This window comes from Sceloporus undulatus, chromosome 7 (genome assembly GCF_019175285.1).
Source record: "Sceloporus undulatus isolate JIND9_A2432 ecotype Alabama chromosome 7, SceUnd_v1.1, whole genome shotgun sequence".
Lineage (NCBI taxonomy): Eukaryota > Metazoa > Chordata > Lepidosauria > Squamata > Phrynosomatidae > Sceloporus > Sceloporus undulatus.
The window spans coordinates 31,121,818-31,141,218 of record NC_056528.1 but is presented as its reverse complement, the minus strand read 5'-3'; the positions used below and the strand labels follow the sequence as shown (position 1 = coordinate 31,141,218).

At 42.6% G+C, this 19,401-nt stretch overlaps 1 protein-coding gene across 4 annotated transcripts in view; it reads left to right on the top strand.

The window, feature by feature from the left end:
* TEX11 (testis expressed 11) overlaps positions 1-19,401 on the top strand; it is a 24,870-nt gene extending 5,469 nt beyond the window's left edge. For 3 of the 4 annotated variants that reach the window (XM_042477945.1, XM_042477946.1, XM_042477944.1), the window contains exons 10-30: positions 162-219; positions 320-415; positions 2,743-2,827; positions 3,456-3,534; positions 3,928-4,079; positions 4,525-4,610; positions 5,414-5,554; positions 8,254-8,356; positions 9,934-10,058; positions 10,903-10,988; positions 11,636-11,689; positions 12,045-12,079; positions 12,255-12,341; positions 13,260-13,330; positions 14,271-14,387; positions 14,910-14,985; positions 15,715-15,864; positions 16,387-16,495; positions 17,395-17,518; positions 18,230-18,403; positions 19,113-19,401. In XM_042477945.1, coding sequence (XP_042333879.1) covers positions 162-219; positions 320-415; positions 2,743-2,827; positions 3,456-3,534; positions 3,928-4,079; positions 4,525-4,610; positions 5,414-5,554; positions 8,254-8,356; positions 9,934-10,058; positions 10,903-10,988; positions 11,636-11,689; positions 12,045-12,079; positions 12,255-12,341; positions 13,260-13,330; positions 14,271-14,387; positions 14,910-14,985; positions 15,715-15,864; positions 16,387-16,495; positions 17,395-17,518; positions 18,230-18,403; positions 19,113-19,184 — 2,080 coding nt within the window. In that variant the 3' untranslated portion in view covers positions 19,185-19,401. The remainder of the gene's footprint in view (positions 1-161; positions 220-319; positions 416-2,742; positions 2,828-3,455; positions 3,535-3,927; positions 4,080-4,524; positions 4,611-5,413; positions 5,555-8,253; positions 8,357-9,933; positions 10,059-10,902; positions 10,989-11,635; positions 11,690-12,044; positions 12,080-12,254; positions 12,342-13,259; positions 13,331-14,270; positions 14,388-14,909; positions 14,986-15,714; positions 15,865-16,386; positions 16,496-17,394; positions 17,519-18,229; positions 18,404-19,112) is intronic. The other variant, XM_042477947.1, reaches the window with a different exon arrangement.

Sequence of the window (19,401 nt, the reverse complement as noted above, 5' to 3'; positions counted from 1 at the left end):
AACTTGCATTTTATTTCCTTATTTCCTACTTATTTACTGGATTCGCTGCCCTGCTAACATGGGAGCCATCCATCGCCTTTGGTAGGATATTAGTTAAGTTCATCTTATCTATCCTTTTAACGATCATCACACCTTTTGCTTCCTTATGTCCTCCTCAACAGCCAGAGCTATGAAATTGGGAAGATGGATATGAAATATTCAACTGGAAAAGAAATGCAGGTGAGAGATCTTTACAGCCATTTAAGTCAGTCCAGATCTGTAATTTTTGTAATTTCGGTCCTGATTTAAAATTTAAATAGCCGCTTGTTTTCTCCTGTAGGCTAAAGTGCTGCGGTTGCTAGCTACTGTCTACCTGGAGTGGGACAACCAGCAATACCAAGACAAAGCTCTCAGGGCTGTCGCAATGGCTAATAAGGTGAGATGGAGCTCACCTCTTGTTTGAAAGGCATGGGCCGACAGAGCGGTTCATGCTATAGCCTCACATTGCGGTCTGCAGAATTACTACAGAAACAGTGCTGGCCCCATACAGACAGGCCAAAATAAAGCTGCTTCGGGTCACTTTGGAGGTATGCTGTTTAAATGTTGCATGCATCTGAAGTCCAAAAGCTGCGCCAAAGCCACAATCCAGTCCTAAGGACTTGAGCGTAGCTTTGGCGCAGCTTCCGGACTCTTAGGACGCATGCATCATTTAAACAGCATACTTCCAAAGTGACCCAAAGCAGCTTTCTTTTGGCGGTCTGCATAGGGCCATAATCTCTCTGGAAACTTGTTTGGTCCAACTGGGTTCATTGCTAGACTGTGCAGATGTCAGTATGGAACAATATAAGGAAGGAATCTACCAAAACCTTTAAGACTAACCAGTTCTTTTCAGCACAGACTTTTGTGGGCTGCAGAAACAATTCTGTGTTTCACTATAATTAAAAAAAATTATTGAGCACATAAAGTACATAAAATATAGATACAAACAAAACATGTATTTTATCCCACATACAGTTAACGCTGTCTCATTTTCATTCCTCTTTCAAATATCTTCCAAACCCATATATCTACATTCCTTCTGCCTTCTGTTTTCTTTTTCCATCGTCTACTTATCTTTCTCCTCTTAAACACTTGCATTCTTCCTTCATTCTTTCTAAACCTTCCCTGCTGACACATACTCCCACCTCCACCGACTCTTACCACTTATGAACTTACTTTACCTTCATTACTTGACATTCGTTCTAACTTTCTTTCTGTTAGTGCTGGTTTTATTGAAATTATCTTTGGAGTTTATCATACTGGGGCTGATTTTGGCATTAAAGAGCATTTAAAGCATCCCGCAAATAGAGCAAAAATGGCAAGTAATTGCATGAATTATTATCACACGCAGTTGTGCAAATAAAGTGATATTGGAAATGCATTGTCGCCCAAATCCTGAAAGTAAAAAGATGCACATTAATGCTTCTTTGTGGCCACTTTAATGGCGGATTTCACGTAATTATGTGGTTTTTCCAGGATATTCACAGGATAAACTCCCCATCTCCTTCGTGTGATAAACTCCTTTGTGACTTTCTTTTAGTCCTCCATTTCATCCCTTTTTCATATGAGTACACCTACATTTCTGTTCACACTTATTTCCTTCATTAAGATATCTTTACACTTATGTTGCACCATAATTTTGAGGCCCGGTTTGCAGATGTAGACTTAACATTCTTTCTCTTGGAAGCATCCAGTTTCCCCCTTTTAAAAACAATTGAACATTAGTCTGCAAAGGAGTCTTGTGTAACCCAAATCTTGGCAAGGCTGGTTCTGCCATTGGGCAAAAATGGGCAGCATCTTACAAAAGGGCAGCAAATTGTTGGCTAGCTGATCTGTTATTTTACTGCCAAGATTAGGGAGAGGTACTTGTGGGATGTTCAGCCTCAAGTGCCAAAATAACTTTGGCATCTGTGCTTTTTGGACAGGTAGGACACACTCTTTCCTTCTATGCAGGATGTGTCTTGCACTAGCCCTGAAGCTTGCATGCTACATTGCCAATATTAGCTAATCTTGCTAAATCTGCTAATCACAATTGACCCACAGAGTCTTTTGCCCTGTCTTGAGTTCATGATGTGGGAATATTGTGGCAAATAATCCACTTTGGCATCAAGCCTATGGCTTTCCCTAAGGCTGCTGATGCATTACAGCCAGATATAAAAAGAATTTAAATTGCTCTTATGTTTCTGTAAGAATGAAGGGCTCCTTTGGATTATGGGCAGTGAAAACGCAGTGGAAAAGGACGGAGGATTTTTCTCTCTCTCGATCTTTGCAAGAGAGCAGCCATTGTGGAAAAAGATGGCAGAGAACGGGATCATTTTTCACCCATTTAAATGATGCTAAGTAGTTTAGGCAACTGACATCCTGGAGGACTGAGGTGCTGTGTATTAAAGCTGTGATACAGGAGGAAGCTAAGGTTTCAGTTTCTTTTCCCTTGCTGCCTATATGAAGCCGCAGAGCAAAAAGAATTAGAATTTCAGTGCTCTAGCAGACGAATTCCAAATAGACAATCCGGCATCACCAAGCGACTTGTTCCTCAGGATGTTCAGATTTATTCTGGAAGATGATTTGGAATGTATATTATGAGAAGCAGCGATTAGGAGCTCTTGACATCCCTTCAGAGTTATGAATAGTTCTGAGTTCTGACAGCCGCCAGTTAAAAATATCCCAAAACTGGTGAAAAATCGTCTGGCTGTCAAAATAATGTCTTGATTTCTTGATTTGCAGGAGAATTTGCATCCAGCGGGTTCTTTACTGAAAATTAAAATTCTCCTGAAAGGTGGCAGCGCATCGGATGAAGACGTTGGCGCAGGTACAGAATAAAGGTGTATGTAATATCATGGCTATGGCTGCATCCGCACTGCAGAAATGATCCTGTTTGACACCTCTTGAACTGCCATGGTGCAATGCTAGGGGATTCTGGGACATGTAGTTTGTTGTGGCACTGGAGCGGAGTTGAGAACTGCTTAGCATTGAGCCATGGCACTTCAAGCAGTATCAAACCAGATTATTTCTGCAATGTGGATGCAGCCTGTGAAACCAGACCAAGCTTTGACAGAAGGAAGGAGATGGGACAAAGACAGCAGGAGGAGCTTTATTTCATACTGTGCGTTCTTAGAAGAGAAAGTAAATATTAATTAGTGAAAGCACATTTATTTCGTATTCTGAGTCCATGGTCACTGAAGTCATTTAATCTATTATAGGATGGCTGGGTATATGCACTTTCATCAGTATAATCTCAGAGTTTTCTTCTGCCTAAAACAGGCCATAAGTGAGCTCTAGCCCTAGCCTGTCCTTTTGGGACCTTTGTCTTAAGACTCAGATATTAATGTCTGACCAGAATCCCAATTACTTAGCCGGTGCAAAGGAAAATAATTTAGGATTTCATTTTATCTTTCAATGGCGCACAATGCTCTTGCTGATCCTTCTGCTCTCTCTAGCTGTCACCGAACTCCTACATCACAAGTTTTCTCTGGATATTTACCTGGACACAGCAAAGCTGCTTCTGGAACATGAGAGGTACTGAGACCTAAGGTGCCTTTTTGAGAACGTAGTGGGCATTTTGTCAATGAGAAAGAACAGTTAAAGAGGACCAAGGAGGTCCCTTTCAGAAGGCCCTGTGGTTAGATTCCTTTTTGACCAGTGGTTCGAAAACTTTTTGGACTTCAGCTCCCAGAATCCCTGATTGTTGGCCAAGCTAGCTGGGGCTTCTGGGAATGTATGTCCAAAACACCTGGAGGACCAAAGTTTGGGAATCGCTGCCTTTGACAATATGCTATAACGCTTTTGGTGTGAAATGAGCAGTGGCTGAAATATTGCTTCTTAAATGTCCTTGTTTCTTGGCTAGATGGAACACCATGCACTTTCCTTGATGCCAGCTACATACCCAAACCATTTTTATTGTATATTCAGGGAGGCCATTGGCTTTGACTTTCTGAAGTCAGTCGCTCGGCTGTTTGAAGACTCCCCAGACGTTGGCAAAGTCATCCTCCTTCACGTCAAGCTCCTGTTACAGAGAATGAAGGAACCGCTTGCCAAAAAGATGATTGAAGACATCCTTGCAGGTCTGTGCCCAACTTCTCTTGATCCTGCTTTACAGTCACTTGGAAGAAGGTTAGCAAATGTCAGGACACTTGCTTCAAGCTGAAACTTTAGCAAAATGATGTATGTGGCTCCCAGCATTTGAAGCCTTTCTGTCTGTGGTCATTTAATCACAACTATACAAGCCTGGGTGTTTTTAAGCTCACCTCAATAAAACTACAGAAGGGAAGTTAGCTTAGCTTAAATCTATTTGGATTGGGAATTCCAAGGGTCTCCAGCTTTTAAAATGTACCGATAGACGTTGTGTCTTGGCTGCATAAATTGTGGTAGATATGCTTAGAGTGACTGGTCATATTAACAACAACTCTTGTAGACATATCTAATTATGCTTGCAGGCTTGTTGCATACCAATAGATTTGATGCCCCAGATCTGTAGCACTTGTAAAACACTGAATTATATCTCCTCAGGACACAACCTAGGAAAACAGCTGCCTTCTGAAACACTGAACCACTTGCACCTTGTTCTGTGGGACAAAGCTGCCAAGAACTACGAGGTTTGGGCCCCTGTGAAATTTTGTCTCTTGTTTTTATTACCTGACACCTGTAGTGCAAGCGTTGTGTGTGTGCAACGCATGCGTGACCAGAATGAGAGCAAGCAAAATGTCTGTTGTATGCTGTGTGCTTTTGTTGATAGCCATCCCTTAGGCTATTGCCAATGTTTTGAGACTCTAAAGCCATAATCTAAACACAGTGCTACAGGCATCTGCTTAGCAAAACTGAACTGTTATACAATGAAATCAAAAACAGCCTAATTCTTTGGGTTTTCCCTCAATTGTCATAGTTTCTAGGGCCATATATCCATCTTTTTAAAGGGCAGTTACTTGTTTTTCTACACAAGAGAATTAGAGCTTGAGAAAAGGTTGCTATGCAGCCCTCATAAAACCTGTATAAAAGGTTGCAAACTGAGAAGCCTTATGTGAAGTGTTACAGCATTATGAATTAAATGCCTGCTCTCCATCAATTGTCGCTTCATATTTTCTCTGCTCATGAAGATGACATGTGAACAAGCTAATATCTTCATGTGACTAATTTAGGCTCACAATATGCTGTACCTATCAGTTCTGAAGACTTTTTGTCTGACTCTGGAGGTCTGCCTTTCTTACGTTGTGTTTTGTTTTGTAAAAAGAAAACGATAATTTCAATTAACGTAGATGGGAACCTTAAGACTCCTTCTCCTTGCTTGAGTAAATGACTTGTTTGTTCTACTTTTTAATAGCCGCATGCTTGTCCAAAGCTCAGAAACTGCTGAGGGTCCACATAAACCAGTAGGATTAAGATATATTTGATTACTTTCCAGGCAAAAAGCTATTCTGAAGCTCTTAAATGGTACAACTATTCGCTCGGCTTCTACTCCTCTGGGCAAGTAGACTACCAGAATCTGGCAAAGCTGCACAGAAATATGGCTGCTTGCTATCTTCACCTGAAAGAGCATGACAAGGTACCTTTTTGGACTGTGTCCCTCTAAGCCCCAGGTACTTCTGTAATTTCCTCTTTAAACTTTGGAATATGCTTCTGTTTAAAAGGATCAGAGCTCCTTTTAAGGGGACAGAAGTTTTCCTTTCAACTCAGGATGTTTTCTTTACTAATGTAATGTCAAAGATACATGTTGTGCCAGTCCCAAGGGAGTTATATCTCCCTTTCATTAGGCTGCAATCAGGTTTTTAACGGCTTTCTTTTCATCACAAGCCAGTGAAGGGAGCTGCTTAGATATGAGATCAGTTCAGAATTCACCAAGACCAAATCCTTCCTCCTTGCAGCTGGGTTTTTAAAATGTAACATTCCTTAATCTAAAAATAGGGTTTATCTTGCAATTATCCCTGTGGCAGTCGATAAACTCCGGTTGTGAATCTTATCACCTGCTTTTCCTGTTGCAGGAAATTCAGAAGGCTGTGGTACGAATACACTTCAACCCAGGCAAATGGTATAGACAGCTTTGTCCCCATCTTTTCTCATGACAAAAAAACACTGGCCATCATTTGTAACATGCTTTCCCCATCAAATTGTGCCCTGCGCTACAAGAGTCCTGGAGAAATAGTGTCATTTTTGGCAAATGTTGAACTAGGGGACTGTGGGCCACTTTACATCACATATTTCAACTTGTCTCCTCTTGTAAAAGCTCTGACACATGACGTTTCTGCATTGTGTATACATTATTTTCTGCCAGCAATGTTGTGGTGGGTAAGGTAGCCCATTGTCCTAGGAAACTACCACCTGAACCCAGCACTGCAGAAAAGAGAATAGGATTTCGCTATAATGGCCTCATTCACACTACCTTTTAAACCAGATTATAATTCGGTTTGACCCGGTTCAAACGACCCTGGATTCCCACTTAATCCAAATTGCTGAAGTGATTCCAAATTATTATTATTATTATTATTATTATTATTATTATTATTATTAAACTTTATTTCTAAAGCGCTGTAATTATACACAGCGGGCTCATGCACCAGACCCATTTAACCCGCGTCTTTTTGACACTGATTTTTTTCCGTGTCTTTTTCACCAAACCGATTCAACGCAAGTGTGAACCAGATGCGGCTCAGAATCAATTCAAATTTGTCCTTCGGCCGGCTGGACCCAAATCATTTTGAATCGATTCATTTGTGGATGCAAATGACAAGTGGGTTATTTTGATGCCAGAAAATGCAATCGGGGCAAGTGTTGTGTAAACCATGATCCAATGTTGAATCGATCCATCAATTCGCACCAATTTATCTGTAAGTGGGAATTCTGTCTGGATCTCTTGAACTCAGTAAGATTTACTAAGTAAAAGCATACTTTACTTTTTCCATTTCCCCCCATATTACTTACAGGTGATATTTCTGCATATTAGTTGTTGTCACTGTGTATCTCCGAATCATTTTTGATGGATGGGGATCATAAGAGGACCCTATCATAGGGTTTTCTTGGCAAGTTTATCCAGAGGGGTTTGCTATTGCCATTCTCTGAGGCTGAAAGGTGTGACTTGCCCAACATTACCCAGTTGGTTTTTTATACTTGAGCATGGATTCAAACCCTGGTCTCCAGAGTTATAGTCCAACACTCAAAACAACTACATCATGCTGAATATACATGTACACTTGTCCCTCCATATTCACTAGGGTTACGGGCACAAGACCCTTGTGAATATGGGAAAACTGCAAATAACAAATACCTGCCATGTTTTTGCCTAAGAGGACACCTCTCTAGGAATCTCTAGGTCCTCCCGGTCAACTCTGTGGTCAACGTCCAACAGATACTGACCATAGAAGTGCACTGGAGGAGCTAAGGCCTAGTAGAGTATTCTCTCTAAGCATCTCTAGGTCCTCCAGGCAACTCTGTGGTCAACGTCCGACAGACACTGACCATAGAACTGCCCTGGAGGAGCTACAAAAACCTGTAGAGTATTCTCTCTAGGCATCCTAGGTCCTCCAGGAAACTCTGTGGTCAACGTCCAACAGAACTGACCATAGAATGCACTGGAGGAGCTACAAAGGCCGTAGTAGAGTATTCTCTCTAAGCATCTCTAGGTCCTCCAGGGCACTCTGGTGGTCAACGTCCGACAGACACTGGCCATAGAACTGCCCTGGAGGAGCTACAAAGGCCTAGTAGAGTATTGTCTCTAGGTATCTCTAGGTCCTCCAGGGCAACTCTGTGGTCAATGTCCAACAGACACTGGCCATAGAACTGCAATGGAGGAGCTACAAAGGCCTAGTAGAGTATTCCCTCTAGGAACCTCTAGGTCTTTCAGTGCAACTTTTAGTTAAAGTTGACCATAGAGTTGCACTGGAGGACCTAGATATTCCTAGAGAGAACATATTAATCAAATCCCTGAACAATCAAAACCACAAATATCAAAGCTGCAAATATGGAGGGATGAGTGTATTCAAAACAATGTATAGTGACAATCTATAAAACAGGTAAGAAGTAGATATCACTTCAGCATTATCAGTAGAATGAGGCAATAGGACAGTATCAGAAGAGACGGTTCTTGTCTTGGGCTCTGAGGCCAACATTGTTATGGAAATGCTTATTAAAGCCCTACTCATAGCAAGGATGGAAGCAAGCAGAATCCGGGTGTTTTCTGTGCATAACTGTCACTAGCTGATCCTGCTTTAATGCTCCAGCAACAGTTCTGATAAATCTCTCCATCCGCAGGCTCACAAGGCAGTAAAAGAGGCAGAGAATTATGATCCAAACAGCATCTTCACTCAGTTTTATGTCTATAAAATAGCAGTCTTAGAGCACAATACCCAAAAAGGTAACAAGAAAAAAATCCTGCGGTGCAATATTTAGTCATTTTTACTACATGCCTGTCTGTCTCTTGAGAGCTTGTCTGAGATTCAGAGGGAAAAGGGAATAGCAGATATTAGGTCCTCTAGGTTTTAACGCTTTCTCACACCAAAACATTCAGTAATTCAGAGGATCCTTCTGCATCTCACGTTATTGCTTTCTGTTCAGCAAATTGTCTTTTCCATTGCTGTGTTCAGCTTTTGTTATTGCCATAATGAAGGTGTTACCTTCTACGCAGGATCAATTTGTGTTGTCAGATTGGTTTGAAATGAGAAAGAATATTTCACCAAGCAGAATTTTTTAAGGAAGTGACTATAGATTATTCCAAATGGTTTGATGTTTGTTCAAAGAAGAGTCTTTTGTACCAAAGGTCTACGATCAGCATGGCTAAATCCCCTCTTGCCTGGTTTTGTAGTTATTATGATGGTTATACAGATACTAACCAGCTGTAATCAGTGTGTGTAAAATACAGGTGATTTGGCCATATATTTGGAACCGGAGTGACATATTTTTAGGATTCACCTGCATCACATCGGCGTACGTTGAAACCTTCAAGTGTATTTTTATGTTTTAAGTCTAAACGTTGTTTTAAGTGACTAGATCATCTTTACACTTGCTGTTTCCAAATTGATATTGACTAACAAAGATATCCAGCAAACCAGATTTCAGAATGAGATATTCCTGCACATTCGCTCACCTAAAAGCCCAGCCATTTCAGACGCTAATTAAAACCTCAGATAAAACCACAGAAACTCAGGGATATCAATTCGCAACCTCTTGTGCAAAGTAATTTTTCATGTCTATACATAGCTTAATATTTCTCCTAGACAGTTGCAATACATCTCTTCCGATATTGTTTTGTGAATGGAATTGGCGGACAGAAAGTAGAAGAGCGTGGGCCTTTTGTTTTTGATCTTGCAATAACTCAAGATCCTGAACATGCCAAAACATCACTAGGCAATAGCACACTCCTACCTATAGCTGTAACGTGAAAGATGTCTGTTTGTGAAGAATAAAAGTAACCATCAATTATGTACATAGGCTGCCTTTATTACAATAAATGAAATATCAGTCACATTAGAGTTAAGACAGCTAAGTTACCTTAAGAGACATTTGGGACTTACTAAATTGTCCTTCTAGGAGTCACATTTTTAAACAATTGCTCTGTCGTTTTTGTATTGTGATCACGCCATGCTGTGACTTCAATACTAATATATCTTATAGAACATTGACGGTACAAAATGGTAAAAAATATCTAATTGTATAACATTTACTGGTCTACTGTATACATAGAAAGGGTTATTTGTGTACCTTTGCACAGTGGTGTTTTGGAAACTATGGCATGCTCCTTCTGCAGATCAACCCCATCAAGAAAAAGGAAACATCCCAATAAATGCCTCTTCTATAAAGAAATTAACTTGGGATTTAGTAACCATTGGGGTCGAGATGGGCTCAGGGCAACGAAGCTGAAGATCTGAGTAACTATACATATGGCTTATATGAATGGAGTAGGCTCTCCTTAATGTCTTCTTTCTTACCTTTTAGCTTTGGATGCTTTTGTTAAAATGGAGAAATCCGCAGCGGAGCCAACACACCACAAAGATATGCTGTTAACAGATGGATCTATGACTGCCAACCTTATCAGCTTAGCTGCCCAGTTTGCTTTGGAGGTACAAACTGCAACTGCTTTTTTTAAATAGCTTGTTTTAAATTAATAGGCCAGTCATAGCTTGTGTTGCTTTTTAAATAACTACTTCTAGTCTAGATTGCAGAAAACTGCAGCTATAACTTTAAAAAACCTTCAAGGGAAGTCTGGCCTTGTTGACAGGTACGTGTGTGTCTATGCGTAGCTATTTAGACGTGCAAATTTGCCCATTCATTTCTACAGCTAAATAGCCCAATACTTTCCAGGAGCTTGAGGATAAATTGTCATATCTGGGAGCTAAGATGTCTTTAGCTGCTCTTTTCGGACCAGAGGTTTAAATTCATGTCCCTAGTAACTATTTTGTCATTTTGACTCCTCCTTGCTTAGCCAAGGGAGATTTTCACACGGGCAAAAGTGACAGGAGCATAGCGAGATGCTCCTGTCAGTACTGTGTAATTGTGCGAAGGTTATCAGTCAACATCACAATAATCACGCCACTATCCCATGAATATAGAGGAATTCTAGCATCATTTTTTATTCATGGGAAAGTCCTGTGAATAAAAAGCAGTGAGAGGATTCCTCTTTGTTCATGGAATAACGACACAATTATTTTACTTATTTTGAGATATTTTATTTTGTAGCTTCCAGCTGAAATTCATAAATTCTGGCTTTCATTTTTGTGTGTTATATTTTGAATGAGATTCCTAAAACTCATGATGTTGGAGTTCTTGCAGCCCAGCAGAATTGCCTGAGTTTGAATGACAAAGACAAAGATGTATAAATGGATGTTCATCCTATCCATGAGGTCATGCCATGGCTATATACTCTTTCAATTTGTAGGGATGCTAACAAAGCTTCTTTCCTCCTAGAATGACCAGCAGTCTGTGGCAATTGAAGCCTTGGGGTATTTGTCTCTGCACCTGCAAGACTGCCAGCAAGCATTTACAGCTTTAAAGTGAGTACCATAGACAAACACAGAATTGTACACACTCCCTTCGAATAACAGTGTCATGCCATTACAGTGTTCTTAGCAATTAAGTCGGCTGTGGATCCCACAGAGAGAGTTGTTCCCTCTTAATGTCATTAGGCTCCAGCTGAAAACACACTGTCCAAGTGTCAGAAGAAGGGCAAGTATTTAGTTGCTGATGCTTGCTCATGTTTTATTGGATTTTTATCATAAATCTAGGATCTTGGAATCATGATTCTTTTTTTATGACGTTTGTGTGTTGTACTTTGTTTTGTACATGCTGTTAGCTGCCTGGAGCTGTTGGTGGGGAACAGAAATGCTGTTATCCTAGTGCAGCGATGGCAAACATTTTAGAGACCAAGTGCTCAAACCGCAACCCAAAACCCACTTATTTATCACGAAGTGCCACTCTCTAGTAAGGACTTTACTCTTGGTTCACTTCACAAGTCCTTGAAGCATCCTGGTCTTAGCTTGCAAGTGGATAGAAGCTAAAATACCTAAAGTTTCACCCAAGAAGGGACCGTGTGGCCTCTGCAGATGATGATGACATGGAGAGGTAACCCTGAAGAAAGGCTGGTGCTTTGAGTAATATGAGTGGCTAAGGCTCTATTGCTGGAATTCCTCTTGCCTTGCAGATGTTTGATTCGACTTGTCTTGTCCAAAGCTGCAGTGAAATCTGAAGAGGAAACGTGAGTTGCATACCTTACAGCTGTTGCATTTCTTACATAAGTAGAGGAGGTTAGATGGCAGCCCTGAATTGATAGGAAACGTGAAGATATATAATATGTTAGATTCCTAGAGTTGGAAGAGACCCCAAGGGGCCATCCACTCCAACCCTCTTCCATGCAGGAACACACAACCAAAGCACCCCAAACAATATTAACCATAAACACCCACCAATGTCTTGTTTATTGGTCTGTATTAAAATTTCACTTCACCCATAGATTCTAGGTTGAGTTGAGAAGGGTTCACATTGACCAAGGCATTGTTTGTCATCCTCTGCTCAGTAACATTCTTCCATTTTGTCTCCTGCTTTGTTATTAGAAACATGGAGAACCTTCTAAGACACTTGACTGCAGGTATGTCGCTAGGTGTGTGGTTTTGCCTCTTGTTTGCTTAGCAAGTGGAAAGGATTACTTACCTGGGTTCAGTTCCATGACAGATGGTTCTCTATTTTACTCTTAAAAGCTCTATCGAGATTTCACAATGTTTGTAATGCCTTCTTTCTACTAATGCTACACTTTTCTGCTTCAGCTTACCAAAGACTTGATAGGATATTCAAAGAGGAGAATGAGACGCTGGAAACGAGAGTCAGCGAAGCTCAGTGGTTCAGGAAGATAGGTAGGTATTAGTGCTAGAGTAAAGAAACCCCAAAACACTTGCATCTAGAGGAGGGACTGAAATTTTCCCTTGCTTCCCCATTGGTATGGCTTCCAAAAACTAGGTTGGGGCAACAAGATCACAAGCTGCAGAGGGTTGGAGGGAATTTTTTTTGGGGGGGGGGGTGTCTTAAAGCAAATGTGTGCAGGGCTTTCTTTTGTACATTAATTGAATGCAAATTATGGCAACAAGAAAAGGGGCAGGATATGACACTCCTCTGTTGTTGGTTGCCTTCAAATCATTTCTGACTTATGGCAACCCTAAGGGTTTTCTTGGTAGGATTTCTTCCGAGGGACTTTGCCAGATATTTATGCAAGGTAGTGGTGATGGTAAAATATGCTTAAAGAGAGTTTGACCACCGAAGCAAGCGACAGCAGCCTTCCTCTTGAAACAAATCTGTTGCTTGAATGCCATTGTGTGCACATTTCAGGCATGCAAGCTGGCAATTTTGCAGATCGGTTGCTCATGGCAACTGTTTCCTGCAACAGCTTTGCCGCTTGAACATTTATTCAACACAGACATTGGCATGGAGCAAGCGTAGAGGCATGGTCTGAAAGAAAGGGAGGAGATGTCATTTATATTATCTAGCAACAATAGGGCCGAAGGGATCCCTCTGCAGCCTCTGCTCGTTTTCAGCCTTGTTTTGTGTTGTGAACGTTTTCACTGACAAAATGGCTAGCTCTTAAAAGTAGCATGCTGATATCTAATGACTGGATGTTTCCTGCAGATCCTAAATATAAGCTGCATCTTAATTGACGTTAAAGCTCCACTTAACATGACAGAAGAGACAGGGAAAGTGTTTCTGTTGTGGAGGTTGGTATTAGGCAGGATTGGCATTGTGTCGACCTCATTATTCTTCTTTCCTGTTTGTTTCATGAGCTTGGAACCTGGCTGTCCAGTGTGAGCATTGCCCAAGGATAATGAGAGAGTTCTTTGTAATGTCTTTCAAGGTATGTGCTTTTGCCAGCTTTCGCTATGGTTTCCTTGCTGTCCTGGGTTCAGGTTCTGCAGCTATGCAAAGCCCTCCATTCAGGAAACAGCTGAGAGCTGTGTTAGCATACAGAGCCACGTTCCTCAGTGGCATGTGGATTGGTGGCTGCTAATAGCCGCTGCCAGGAAAGCTGTCAAAAATGCTTTCAATGAGAGGCATACAAGCCAACTGAAGTAGAAAGGGACATTTTGGACTGCATCGGCACCTCAAACATAATCCAGGTTGATACCACTTTAACTGCCATGGCTTAATGCTATAGACTCCTGGGAACTGGAGTTTTGTGAGTCATCTTTAGCCCCGGGTGCCACAACTACGCTTCCCAGAATTCCCCAGCACTGAGCCTTGACAGTTAAAGTGGTGTCAGTCTTAATTATTTCTGCAGTGCCGAGGCAGCTTTAGTCTAAATGGATAGTGAATAGCAAGTCACCCATTTTAGAACTGAATAGTGATCCACTTGTAGGGAACAGTAGTTCATTACAAGTGCTGTCAAGGCTAACAGCATTGATAGGATATGTTCCAGGGGCTTTCAGAAAGGACTGTATGCATTTTAATACGATCTTCAACTATACATAAGTTAAGAATGACCACACCATCCCCTGTCACTTTTGTTAAGACGAGAGCTTTTGCTAGTCCATTGTTTCAGGTCGTCTTGTTCAAAAATCACTTGACTTTTATTCATTAAGCTATACTAATGCTATTGTGGCATAATGTGACAGCGCTCTTACACTATTACCTTTAAAAAAAGATAATAACAATAATGAAAAAACTATTCTGTGGTGCCACAGGAAAGCAGTGGAGAAATCTTTGGAAAGCATCCCCATGCAGTAAAGGCATCTGAGCAGTGGCTTTCAATGGTTATTAGGTCAGAAATTAACTTCCACTCGCTTGTCTTGTTTCAGTTCTCCCAGCTTTGCCCCTCGGATAAAGCCATCCTTCTTGCCCAGAGGACCTGCCTGCTCATGGCTGCCGCTGTGGATCTGAACATCGGAAGGAAGGGTCTGCTGCCAGCTGATCAGGTAGATCCGGATGGAGTGGCAAATCTTGTGCTGCTCCCTTCTGTGTCTGGTGTTTCATGTAGCTCTGGATTCCTGACTGATGCCATTTGATTCAGTTTGATTCGTTTATGTGTCTTCAAGTTGACTCTGACTTATGACAGTGCTATCATAGGGTTTTCTTGGCTCTTCAGGGGAGGTTTGCCATTGTGAAGATCGCCCGCTTTGTGTTTAGGATTAGGATCAGAATCATGTTTGGGTAACTGCATTGCCTAAACCTCCCTGCTTTATTTTTGCACACCTTTGTTCTTTCTATCGTTTGGCATTTCCATTTTGCTCTTGCGATCATTTTGCATTTCCTCAGAGAGCCTTTCAACCGCATTTCAACAAACCAAGGAGCTAAAGTGCCTTAATATTTGGACACTGGTTACCCAAAGATAGGGTTCAACTGTGTACACAAAAAGTAGGGAGATGCATCCTTTATTCAGTAAAGATTGTAACAACATTAACAGTTAAAAAAAAGACATTGAATATTCTTTTTCAAAGCAGATTCAGTTGCTGACTCAGGCCCTTGAACGCATCCAGTCATGCAGGGAAATCTGGAAGTCCCTGAAGCAAACAGGTGAGCTAAGAAGACTCTTATAATCTCCTGCACCATATCCCTGTTGACACAATTGGTGGATTATGAGAGACCTCTTTCCTTGGTGTGACAGGGTTGGTGTCCTGTTTTAGCAAGCCGAAAAGGTAGGAGGAGAACAAAAGACAGAGACAAAAGGCTGAGATTGGGCAGAAAGGGAGAGAATGGGGTTCTTAGATCAACAATCTGAGCCTATTATTTAAAATCTAAATTGGATTTACAGTTATGTGCACAGGACTGTAAGCACAGTCTCATAAATGCAGCGTTTAAAACTGCTATTTGTGACCATACAGGGAGTGTTGGTTGTAGGAGGGGGAGAGCGACTAATAAAAAACTTGACCCCAAGACATATGGTGATAGGAGGCCAGCAGAGGATCTAAGATGAGCCTCTGAAACAATTCATTTCAGAGCTTCCCCTGAAGCTGAGGTCCTTTTTAAGAAAAGAGAGCCTACCATGCTTTCAGCTGAAGCTGAAACCCTTAACAATATCCAGCATGGCTGTGGGGAAACCTTATAGCATAGCTATTGCAAAAGTTCAGGGCTCGTGACTTCTTACTCACAGAAACGGTTAGAGAGAGAGGATGGTCTTCTGTTTGTTTCCTTGCTGCCTCTGTGGTTGTCCAGACTTGGAGAGCTTTCTGGCCAAGTGGAATGTGTTGCAGAAGCTGATTTTGTGGAATGGTGCATATATGACAGTCTCTCTCTCCTCAATAGGTGAGTTTCCCAAGGATCCAACAGACACGATACTGCTGCTTTATGAATTTGAAGCCAGAGCCAAGCTGAATGACCCAACAGTGTCCAGCCTGCTGGATCAGGTGTGGGAGCTGTCACAACTGGATATTAAGACTCTGGAAACTATGGCATGTAAGTTTGTGTGTTGGACTATGATTCTGGGAGACCAGGGTTTGAACCCCCACTTGGCTATGAAAACCTACTGGTTGACCTAGGACAAGTCATCAGCCTCAGACGATGGCAATGGCAGACACACACACACACACACACACACACACACACAAAATCTTGCCAAGATAGGTTTGCCCTAAGTTAGAAACAACTTGAAGGCACACCACACACATATTGCTGAGCTATGGCAGTCTGACACATTGAATTCTGGCCTCAAAAGATGACAGGGGACCAGGTTGGGGATGGAGAAAGAAGCTTTTGCCTTGCTAGGCTGCTTTCCAGCTTGGCAGATTCAGCCATTTCAGGCAAACCCACTCCAGACTCATTTATTGGGTCTTCTCTGGGTGGGAACCTTAGCTCTTGTCCCTGTGGAAGCTATTGGTTGGCTCACCTCCCAGCCTCTCTCTTATCAAGATGACCATAGCATATGGATAGACTGTGCACTTTGGAAGTGACTCTGTCTCCATGCCTTCCTTTCTCAAGCACTGGCCATGGAGCCCCCTGCTCACTACCCTTCGGTGTGTAAGAAGGCCCTCAAGATGGTGTTGACTCTCCTCAGACAACACAAAACCATCGACACAGTCACATTCAGGTCAGTGCTTGCGATGGGGAAGAAATGAGGTCTCCTAAGGACTGTGAATCCCAGCTCTTAAGAAATGTGATACCGGCAATGTATGAGTACCCTGGATGGGATGGACACTGCCTTATCAGCAGGCACTCCTCTCCATGACTAAGTCTCCACCACCTTAGCCTCATCTTCATCGACCTCAAGGCCAAGATATAACAGTACCATTGGCAGAGCATAAAGCACAAAGCTCCATCAGTGTACTTATGCCACCCTTCCCCTGAGGACAGGAGTGTTGCTTTAAGAGATAGCCACACCTCCTGCAGTACAGTCCGCCCTCTGCATCCATGTATTTTCTATCAACGGATTCACCCATCCATGGCTTGGAAATAGTCAAAAATAATATGAATTCCAAATGATACTGTATCTTGCTTTTGCCATTTTATATAAGGGACATCATTTCAACTATGCCATTGTATTTAATGGGGCTTTGAGCTTCCATGGATTTTGGTATCCACAGGGAGTCATTGAACCTAATCCCAGCAGATACAAAGGGCCTACTGTTATGTCTCAAAACCATGGTTATGCCAGAGTATGGCTCCTGTGGCATTCTAGCTGAAGGTCAAAGTGTGGCTAACCTGTGAACTATATTTTCCCTTACTTGAAGAAGGAGGGAATCTGCCTTGAAATTTCCCTCAATTAGGTCCCTTAGAAAATGACTTCTCCTTGGAAAGTCTGGAAAGGACCCTCTCCTTCCCCTCCACTCCCTTGAGTTGTGGAGACAGGATTGTCAAGCTGACAGTGATAGGGAAGTATGCACACCTACCTTTCGGCTGCTTGCTCACCCTGAGTCTAGCCCAGGAAGGCATGGTTGTGCAGATGTTTCTCCCAGTGCATTTCTCATTCTCTCTTTTGTTGCTACTCAGCAAATGTCTACACAGCTTGGTCCACCTTTCTCTGCCATCTGGAATGATCGAGGCAGATGCATGCGCGCTGGAGGAGGCATGGGGCTATTTTGAAGACGCTTTGAGCATTTTGGGCAGCAGCACAGTGAGTTGGGCAGAAGAAAAGCATACCATTAAACTTCTTTCCACTGCGAGAGCAGTTTGCAAGCAGACTGCCCTTCCATCACCTCCACTGTATTATTATCGATATCGCTTTTTTTTTCCAAGTTAGGTATTACTCCTGGCAAGGCAAATCAGCTGGGAATTCTTAGCTATCCAGGCCTAAAAACACATCACTGAAAGCATAAAAGAGGTGCAGTAGATGTCCCAGAATTCAAAGATATAGCCGTGTTAGTCTGTGGAATCAATATAGAGAGATCTTGTAGCATCTTTGAGACTTACTGAAAGAAAGAAGTTGGCAGCATGAGCTTTCCTAGACTTAAAGTCTACTTCCTCAGATGCATTGGTATAAGTCTGCTCTCAAAGGTGCTACAAGATCTTTCTAGATGCCCCAAGTCATTCCTCTGACTTCTGAGGGACATGTGTGCAGCACATAACAAACTAAAGGGGGGGGGGGGGAAATCCAGGCACTGATTTCTTTGTGGGGATACTGGCAAACGGACCTATCAGTCTGGTGACAGTGGCACAGACAACTAGTTACCTTCCAGCCTGCCTTGGCCTATAGTCATAAGGTGCATAAGATGCCCTGAAAGAATTGCCTAGCCTTCCCACTCACACACACACACACTCACAATCTACTGGCTTGGCACCCTGGAAACCCAAGGTGTAAACCTTCTCTCTCTCTGGCATTTTGCAGGTGCATCAGGCCGACTACCCAGAGGTGGAAATCCTCTGGCTCATGACTAGAGCTTGGAACACAGGGATTTACCAGTACTGTGCTGGCAGGTACCGAGAAGCCGAACAGTGGTGCGGCCTGGGCATGCGCTTCCTGGCTTACCTTGGGCCTCTGAAGAGCAACTACGAGAACCAGGTAAAGAAAGAGGGATTCAGGAGGCGTGAAGCATGCTCTAAGGTCAGTGCTTCTTCAGCTGTCTGATGTGGGGGACCAGCATAAACTATGGGGAGGGATCTTGGGAGCTGCCATCCAGCAATGTCTGGAGTGCTCCAAGTTGCCTTCCTTGATGTCAGATATTCTGGCTAGATCTCCTAGCTGCTAGCCAAGGTGAGCTGTGCCACTCCCTCAGGAGGCTTCTAGGCTATGATTAAGTCATTTGCCACCGGGTGATGTGCAAAGATCTAAGTGCGGACTTGTTCACACTCCTCTTTCCTGGTGGGGTTTAGACCCGTGTAGGGGTAATGGTCTGAGTGTTGGATTAGGACACTGGGAGACCTGGGGCAAGTCACTCTCTCTCAGCCTCAGAGGGTGGCAATGGCAAACCCCTCTGTAGAAACGTACCAAGAAAACCCTATGACAGATTTGCCTTAGAGTCGCCGTAAGTCAGAGATGACTTCAAGACACACAACAGCAAGTGCCTTTGAGTCACCTGTCGACTTATGGTAAACCCATGCATTTTTCTTAGGGTTTTCTCAGGGAAGGAACAGACAGCATGTAAAACACCAGGCTTACCTTCCCCCAGCTTTCTAGAAAACTGCCTAGTAAGCTAAATGCAACTAGGGCCAGCCGCACATCGGCTCCCAGTGACCCTGAGCTGCCAACTTTGGGTGGTTTTTGCCCACAGATGATCGGCCTCTACAGCGAAGTGCTGGACAAGCTGGACAAAGCAAAGGGATTCCCTCCCAACGAAGAGTGACATCAGCCAAAGCTACGACAAACCTATCCCTCTCGTGCCAAGTGCCCTAAGCGACCAGTACTGTCGGACATCATTGCCAAGATTTAGGTCACGTGGGGTAATGATCCCAACCATGGGCAACTTGTTTTATAGAAGCAGGTGTGTACTTTTTGTGTCCTTGTGTTAGACCCACTGGTGTTTTACAAGTCGAATTATAAAACAATTCAAGACTTCATGC